The following is a 9,145-nucleotide window of genomic DNA, read 5'->3' on the forward strand; positions in this document are numbered from 1 at the left end:
CCACCGGTCTCTAATCTGTGTGACTGAAGCCTAATGTAAATAAATGTCTCCAAAGTTGATTCAAATTAGCTGTAGGTTTATTTTCAATTTGTCTCAGGGGAAACTGTGACTCAAGTTAACCTCCTGTCCACTAACACTATCATCGAAATGTATTATTATTTGTGTTAACTAAAAGAAAAAATATTTATCCTTAACAAGGAGGAAATACTCTAAATCTTATCTCCTTACTTTTGGCTAAATGTCTTTAGTAAATCTTGTAAGAAGCCAAAAGCAGCAGTTAACTGTAACTGTCACTGGCAATGTGTGTTGAAAGTCAACGCAGTAGGCACACCGAGTACAGTTCTGTTGTGCTTCTGAAGAATCCGAAGAATGCTTTTACTCTGCAGGCCATCAGACTGAGTCTCTCACAAACACACACACACACACACACACACACACACACACACACACACACACACACACACACACACACACATAACAAGTAGACGGAGCATCATAGCTTGTTTAAATTGGTCTGTTCAACAGATGTGCAATACAGTCGTGAATAAATGTTAGCAAAAGCACCAAGGTATCTTTATAAACATGAGAAGGCACACTTCTGCCTTGACAGGGGCACACAGGAATACAGCGGGTGCCTTTCTTTATGCCCTAATAGAGTTTTGTCTGGGCTGTGCTTGGTATCAATTTGAGTTATTATGTGTGCGGCAGGACTGTTCTCAACGCTGGGAGACAGAGCAGACACCCACACGCATAAACACACACTCACAAGAGCCTCATCAGTCAAAATCCTCGCCTTATGACAGAGGCACAGGAAACAATGATGAATTGGTGTCAACGAGCTTCTCTCAGTTCTTTTAGTGGAGAATCACACTCAGTGCTGGTTATCTCTGACCGCAAATTCCCACTTTTAACACGCACCCACAACATAAAATGCGGTAGACATCAAAAGTGGTCTTCTTTTCTTTCCTCATTGAGTGTTCGGTAAAACTGTAGCAGAACTAAAGACTTTATCTCTTTTCCCACTTATACTGGATTCATTTACAATAGGCTACCAATATACTGGGATCCTTTCTCTGTTCCAAAAACAGCAGGACAGGTACAATCATGGATTATGGGGCGATCGTGGCTCAAGAGTTGGGAGTTCGCCTTGTAATCGGAAGGTTGCTGGTTCGAGCCCCGGCTTGGACAGTCTCGGTCGTTGTGTCCTTGGGCAAGACACTTCACCCGTTGCCTACTGGTGGTGGTCAGAGGGCCCGGTGGCGCCAGTGTCCGGCAGCCTCGCCTCTGTCAGTGCGGGTGGCTGTGGCTACAATGTAGCTGCCATCACCAGTGTGTGAATGTGTGTGTGTGAATGGGTGGATGACTGGATATGTAAAGCGCTTTGGGGTCCTTAGGGACTAGTAAAGCGCTATATAAATACAGGCCATTTACCATTATGTGTGGATGTGTGTTTGTGTTCAGAGGTAAGTGTACAGAGGGGAAATTTCATGCTTGTGTTCAAGTCCTTGTGCTCAGCAGCTGTACATTCAAATAAACAGAACAAACTGTTAAACCTTCAGCAGATTCTGCACATGCTCTCAAGGTTAAACTGGGACGAAGTGCTTAATAAGATCACTGAACGTGATAGCGTTTCTTATCTTACGTTTCGCTACCTTGTTCCTGGTTATTATGAAACATTTAGCTACAACTGGAATGTTGGAAAAACACAATGCACTATGCAATATTCTCACAGGTGTCGGTTGCAGCACTGCAGGTGTGCCAGTTTAGATTTCTGTCTCCTTTTCAAGAAAGTTCTTCAAATGAAACTGGACCAGAACACCCTCAAATCCTTGTTTAAGGAATCTAACTGGAAGCTAACTGAAAGAACTTAAAAAATCATGCTTGAATGGCTCAGAAAGAGCAAAACAAACAAACAAACAAGATAAAAAAAAAATCATCACAATGCTGGAAAAAGACCATCTAAGCCTAACTGCAGGCCAGCTAAGGAAGCAATTTCTGAGCGCCTAAATGCTTCCTAGAGCGCCTGTGATCTCTCGATAATAATCCTAGGTGTACCATGATAATTTCAAAGGGAATGCCGAATGTGGTTGCCACGAATTCTAATGGTGCTGCTATGGTAATAAGTACTGGATTGTTGAATGGCAGTAGTTAATGGAAAAGGTCAATGTTTTCAAATAACTGTCTTAAATCCCTCTGAAGTGGTAATAGAGCAGGTTTTCAAGCCTGAGCCACTGTCACTATTCAACTCAATTCAGTTTTATTTATACAGCACCAAATCAACAACAGTTGCCTCAAGGTGCTTTGTGTTGTAAGGCAGACCTTACAATAATACAGACAGAGAAAAACCCAACAATCATGAACAAGCACTTTGGCAACAGTGGGAAGGAAAAACTCCCTTTTAACAGGAAGAAACCTCCAGCAGAACCAGGCAGACTCCAAATGTTTAGGGAGACCTTCACTGAGAGCTGACAAGTATCATGAGGAGAGATTATATCTTGTGCAGTTTTTAAACACAGTGTCTATTTTAGTTTGTTTCTGTGGACACACACTCAGTCGACTGTCCCTTTTTCTGAATTGTGCTCATATTCATGCCAAACAAAACGAGACAGCAGCGACGTCGTCAGTTTTTGTCTCTTGTCAGTCATTTTATGATTTTACGACATAAACGACACAACAGATTCTCACACTTGGTCTGGCTTTTACTTCCTTCGCTGCTCACTGATGGTTAGTGTCCACAGAGGTGTGTTTTTAATGCTTGGTGCTGAGCTATAGTATTCAAAAGCCGACAGCTAAGCCATTGCCACAACTTTAAGTTCTCTCTGCTCTCAGAAACTGTCACTGGGGCTCGTTTGCTAACTTTCTATACCATTGAAATGTTTTTGAAAGCTACAGATGCAAGTGACTGCTCTGTCTTTATTTCAGATACACAACAGTTCGCTTTGTTGGGGAGTTTCCAGGCATGCCGAGCCATGCTGGATGCTGCCGATTTGCATAAACTAGCCTAAACTTCAAATTTATGCAAATAAACAGCAGCAAACTAAACACCCCATTTCTCATAATGAAATGTGACAGTACTAGAAAGTGCTGCACCGACACCTACGAAGACAACGAGTAAAAAATGTGGAGAAGTTGGTGCCGTGAAAGCTTTCAGGTTGACAATGCTGCTGTACTGTCAGTGAAATGGAGAATACAGACAAAAAAGCTCTGTGAGAATATGCTAGGAAAACAGTAAGTTTATATCTGCCTGTCATAAGATATATAACAATTTACTGTGCTGGCCAATCAGTTATGTACAGACAGTCCAGGTAGGTCCTGTATCGTATACAAACAACCCAGTATCATGACAAAACTCATAACAGGCGGTCCACCGTGTCCATTTCACGTTCTGGAGAGGCAAAGCGCAGAAGCTGTTCCTGCATGCAGAAACTGCATTACCAGTAGGGGGAGATATATTTAAAGCCACAAAGCCGGTAGTGAGCATAAAATGTATTACGTACATTGCAGGGTCCTTTATCGGCAGAAATGATTAAGTTAGGTGGCTAATATGTATATAAATGTAAATGTTTTAATAGTGTCTGTTCAAACACTTTCCTGTGACTATTTTCCTGTTAGCTTGAAATAAAATATCGCCCTGCTGTTACTGCAGTTTGCGGCAACTTGTACATTACTTGTACATTTCAGGTTTTGGAGAGGCAACGCGTGAAATGGTCATTGGCCTGTCTATTATATATCAGGCTGGTACAAAGCACTGTGCAGAGATGAGATGTTGGTGCTGCTGTGATAAGCTTTAAATTTGGCCCCACGAATCTGAATTTCATCATCAAATGAAATTCAGATGACAACAAAAGAGGCTTTAAACATCTTAACAGCTTGAAGGCTTCAAACCATTTGGCCTTCCTGCCGTGGTGTCTCACCTTGCTCTGGTCAGTCCAATACAGGAAGTAACCTTTGGGGTCAACTGTCAGAGTCACCGGGGTCACAGTGGTTGAATCCTGTCGTGAAGAAGAAAAGACACGCGTCTGTTTAAATCTGTAAATCAACATCTGAATTTCAACATGAGTGAATACCTCACTGCAGACAATTCTCCGAGGGAACCAAGATCAAAGCATAGTTTGTTTTATCCACTCGCATACCAGAATTTGAAATGACATCAAAAGTGCTGTTTATGTTGTAAACATGCACTCAATCCTTTCCTTTTAGGGTACTTTCCACACCACGACCTGGCATCACCGCAAAATGACCAAGCAGCCTGGGGTGTGCGTGTGTGTTTGCAGTGACTGCAATCACGAAGTGCAGGTTGATTTGGAGTTGATGTTTCAATTTTCCCCTCTTGTAATGGACAAATGCTTTCCCACAGTTACATACAGATAGCTCCAAGTCTCTCTCTCCCACATACACACACACACACACACAGTTTGACCCTGAGGCATACATGGCAACACCAGATATTATTGGATGTGTCTATAAAAAGAAAGAAAGAGCCATTGCCTTTTTTCTGTGTCCACAGTGGCTGTGGCTCAGCTGAACAGTAGCATATTGTCCTCTTCAATCAGCCATGGCTGCAAGATCAGAGAGATGAGGACCGCATTTGCTGCACAGAGCAAGAAAATCTTCAAAGTGTCTTCATGAGGCTTCTAATGATGTCCCTATCAGAGCATTTGGAGACAGAGCTAATGGTCTGCATCTGCTCCACACTTGTCTTATTTGGGCGCGACCTTATGCGACTTGCAGCGTAGGATGCTGGGAAAGGGTTGGGCTGGTAGACAGCAAAGGAGCCTATGCTGTAATGTATTTAACCATTATGAGTCATTTCAGTCATTTCATACTGTCTAAATGTCACAACCATGGTTTATCCAATATAGGCCAACAGTGAAAATACAGGAGGAAGAGAGGAGCGGAAAACGGGGAAAGACGAAAGAAGGGAAGTGAGCTGAAAGTAAATGAGCGGCTCGTTCGGTTTTGGAAACAGTTAGGCATCAGAGGCATTTGCTACGGTGACGTTTGCTATGGCAACCCACCATTCTCATGAAATCTATTAGAGACTCAAGAGGAATCGTTTTGGTTTTGTTCACATGATTGCACAATCTTTGCAAGCTTGATTGAATGACAAAAGATGCGGTTCATGTCAATGAATGCATGCCGCATACACACACACACACACACACACACAGTTTATAGCCTAAAGGAAAGGGAAAAGCATCATGTTTGCAGTTCTTAGATATAGCATTTCAGACCAAATCTGGCTCATATCTCATGATCTTTGCTCAGCTCACCATCCACAGTCCAATTTTTCCAATTTAGTTTTTACAGATAAATATCTTTAGAAAAATTCAAGAAAATGATAGCGAGCTAGATCAAAGAATATTTAGCAAGTCATTTATATTTCCAGTAAACCAAGTCAAGAAGTCATTCGGGGGATAAGATGCGATGCAAGTGATGGATTGTCTGTCATGTCTGAGAAAAGAAGAAGGCTCGAGAGCACTGGGAAACTGCCTAATGATGTGAGAGCAGTCATTTTCACCAGCTTCTTTCTTAATGTCCTAGCTCTCCATGGCCACCACTGCAAACACATTAAGCCATTATGGACTCTTAGCAAAGATTTTCTCATGGGTTTTCACATTTACACAGAAACAAGAAGTACTTAAAGGTGGGATTTAACTTCAGAGTGACTACCGGCAGAATAGTACTCGCCAATGTTTTTTTTGTTTTTTTTATTGTCATTGGACTATTTTAAGGGATTTGTCTTTAATGGGACAACATTAGGCAGCAGAGTGGCCTGCTTTCTGCTGAATTAAGATGAGATTAGTGACTGACTTGCGAAAGTACAAACACCCTGAAGGAACTGATCCCAGGCAGGAGACACTTCCATTATTTTTAGTGAAGAGTCTGTACCATTAGCATTGCTGCCTGAGGGGGTGTGTTAGAGGGGAGTTTTGAGCTCAGCATATTTCTGTTCTGTATGCTAATGACATATTCTACTACTTTTAAGGGATTTTCTGCTCCCCTGAGGAGCCTGATAATATCTTATTCAATGCACAACCAACCAGAGGGGTTGATATAAGTATAACCTCATAAAAGTCTCTGTTTACACAGACCAAGCATCGTCTTTCACAAATTTGACACCATGCCCAGGTGTACAGTAAATGATCCTTATAACATGAAGTGTGTATGTGCTGGAGAATCTGAATGGCTCCCTGTGCCTCAACGGAAAGCAGTCATTATTGCTAAATGTGCCATCTGAACTGACAAATAATAACACATCCAGGCAATATTTTACCCGTACCCATGGATTTCATGAGCCACAGAAGCAGCCAGCTGTCGACAAGTGGCAGCAACAAAAATACAAGATGTCTGCGCACGTCTGTAGGAGGGAGGTTGGGGAGGTCTGAGGCCTTTGAGGCTTTGGAGAGCTTCTCTGATTGCTTTTCTGCTCCTTTACAACCACCTGCAAGCATCCTGTGCTGGAGTCTGCAGTCACTCTGCTGCTCAAAACTCGTGGCTGCTGGCTACGCAGCACAGAACTTCACGCTGTTTTTTTGCCCAACTCCCCAGGTGAGTTTAAGCATTTTGGAATATATGTGTGACTTCAACTGAGAGAACAAGAAATCTTCACCAGAGTAAAGCCATAAATTAAAGAACATACATATAATTTTTCATTTACTGCCCGTACGATTTCCTGCTGAAAGATGTTCAACTCAACACCCAAAGCAATAAAAAAGAAGAAAAATGATTTAATTCAATCTTTCTCCAGTGAAAATTTATTAGCTTTGCTCTCTCAGGTTGGCTGTTTATCCTCTGTGATTCTTTCCATGAAATGATACAGAGAGGAAAGAGGAAGGAAGGAGCGCATGGGAAAGGAACCAGAGAAAGTACCTGTGACTATGCCTGTGTTTGAGGTCATATGTTTTTGCAAGGAAAGGCCTGGTGGACATTTGGGTCTGACGATAGTCCTGAATGTACATGCTAAAAGTACACAAACACGGCTGTGAAAGGGGAAACTGAGTCGCATCTAATGAGCTGAAGGAATGGGCGCTCATTAGTAGTTACTAGTTAAGGAAACTTTCTTATTTAAGCTTAAGGTTGATGATTGACAGAATGGTGGACTTGCAAGTGTGCATAATTTCCTCTCTGCAGTCTGTACTGACCGCATTCACACTTCCATAACACTGCAAGACTAATGCCATCTGTGCTGCACTTGGCTCACCTGAGCTGAGTGATTCTGAGCATGTATTTGAGAGGATGATCTTAGAAAGAGTGTATCTTAGTAACCGATTCCTCATTGTCTACAGTATTAGAAAAGTCAAGGCACTGTAAAAATGAGTTACAGGTGGGCTAAGCCCTCAGCATTTTCACAGAGCGGTTTAAAATTAACAGATTTCCCAGAACGAAAGTAATGGGGACTGTGACAAAATTCAGATATTCACTCATAAACCAGAGTAACAAGTGGATATTCAAATGGCATGGGGTGTGAAAACAGCTATTCCAGCTCTTTCTGAATGCAGCTGCTGTAAAAATTAAGGTACAGAAGATGCAAATAACCATCAAGCCATGTTAAACTCAGTTCAGAGCGCAGTTCAGTTGTGAACTTGCCACAAGATTATTAGAGGGAGTGTTGATTTGTGTTGATTTATTGCCTGGGAAAGCAATGTGCCACATAGTGTGGCCATAGCCTCTGTTGCTAGAAGGCTATTACTATTATGTTTTACTCAAGAGCAGTGTGAAATCAGTTCAATCAAGGTCATTTTACTACAGCTGGACCGACATTTTATATAGAGATGCTACCAAAATAAAAATTCCCAAAATATTTTTCTTTTTTTTAATGACCAACTGTTGTGCTTAGATTTGCATGTTGAATGTCAGTGCACTAATTAATTGTGGTTAATTGATAAAAACGTTTCTAACGCAGGGGGGTTAGTGTTTGATTAGATGAGGGTGCGCACATTCTCACACACAAGCAGCGGTACACGCGTGCACCCACTGGCGCGCACAAATACAAATACTGTACATTGGACAATGTAAAGAAAGCACATGTCAGTAGACACTGTAGCTGTAGCATTTCTTTCAACCACTAAGCAGGAAGTCCAACGCAATTAGCTTCTTGTCCGTGCGGTTTCCACTTACAATTAAATCTATCGGCTACTGTTGCACGAGTAGCCTATAGATTGTGTAATACACAGACTGTGTACATGCAAAACGCGTGCAGAAAATGATCTGACAGTGAAAACTGGGGAGGAAAAAAAAGACATTCATCGCTGGCCTGTCTGGCCACTACTTACATCATCCCATTTCATAAATTTGTTGCCCTTTCTTAGGCTCTCGGGTACGGACACTGGCTTGAGCTGCAGCGCATGAACTCCCGGCTGTGCCCCAGCCATTGGCTCATCTACTCTTCTCAACGCACAAGCTCGGGTGGAAATGAGTCACTTCACTCTCCTCTACTCTTGTATCTCTTCCTCTCCTTTGTAATTTTCTTAAAAGCAGCCTGACGGAAGCCCACTACTGATGCCAGTATGTCATGCCCGCAATGACGGCGGTGGTGGCGCGTCTCGGCTTTGGAGAGCTGCGGAGGCGGACGCAGGCGTAGCGGACCCGGGCAACTCACTGACTGACTGACTGACTGAGAGACATGCAGCTGAAGACAAGGAGAGAGAGACAGACAGGGAAAGAGAGGGACAGTGAGAGAGAGAGAGAGGGAAAGAGTGAGAGTGGTGGAGAAGGAGGGGGGGGGGGATCTGAACGAGTTACATGTCTGATGTCAAATTGTTCAAGTCAATGCAGGGACAGGATCGATGCTTTAAGTGATCTAGCGCCTCCGTGCGTTGGTGGCAATGCGATGGGCATTTAGTGGCCTCTAAGATGGAAACAAATTAAAAGCTGAAAAAATGAGGGAATCGTTAGATCCTGATTTTTGATTATGAACATTCAAGCAAGAGAGAAAAATCTAGGAACAAATCCTTTTTTCTGATGTTCCTATCAGCTGGGATCGCCACATATAGTCACGTGAAAAAGCTTTTAACAAGTCTTACTGCAGTCCTCGGAAAAACTAAGTACACCCTGTAATTCAACAGAACTACATGTATCACTTGAAGTAATCCTTTTGTGTTGGACTCTATCAGTTTCTCACATTGCTGTGGAGGAAGTTTTA

General features: G+C 42.5%; 1 protein-coding gene across 2 annotated transcripts in view; it reads right to left on the reverse strand.

The window, feature by feature from the left end:
- LOC102301989 (1-phosphatidylinositol 4,5-bisphosphate phosphodiesterase beta-1) overlaps positions 1-8,676 on the reverse strand; it is a 119,258-nt gene extending 110,582 nt beyond the window's left edge. The window contains exons 1-2 of one of the 2 annotated variants that reach the window (XR_006054207.1): positions 8,277-8,675; positions 3,915-3,992 (exon numbers count right to left, since the gene is read on the reverse strand). Coding sequence is in view for 1 of the 2 variants with exons in the window: in XM_042219128.1 (XP_042075062.1) it covers positions 3,915-3,992; positions 8,277-8,375 (177 nt within the window). In the remaining variant the exon portion in view is untranslated. Of the gene's footprint in view, positions 1-3,914; positions 3,993-8,276 lie in introns of both variants that reach the window. The other variant, XM_042219128.1, reaches the window with a different exon arrangement.
- Positions 8,677-9,145: the final 469 nt, after the last annotated feature.

The sequence above is a fragment of the Haplochromis burtoni genome, unplaced genomic scaffold (genome assembly GCF_018398535.1).
Source record: "Haplochromis burtoni strain Fernald_Lab_line unplaced genomic scaffold, NCSU_Asbu1 Contig_28, whole genome shotgun sequence".
Lineage (NCBI taxonomy): Eukaryota > Metazoa > Chordata > Actinopteri > Cichliformes > Cichlidae > Haplochromis > Haplochromis burtoni.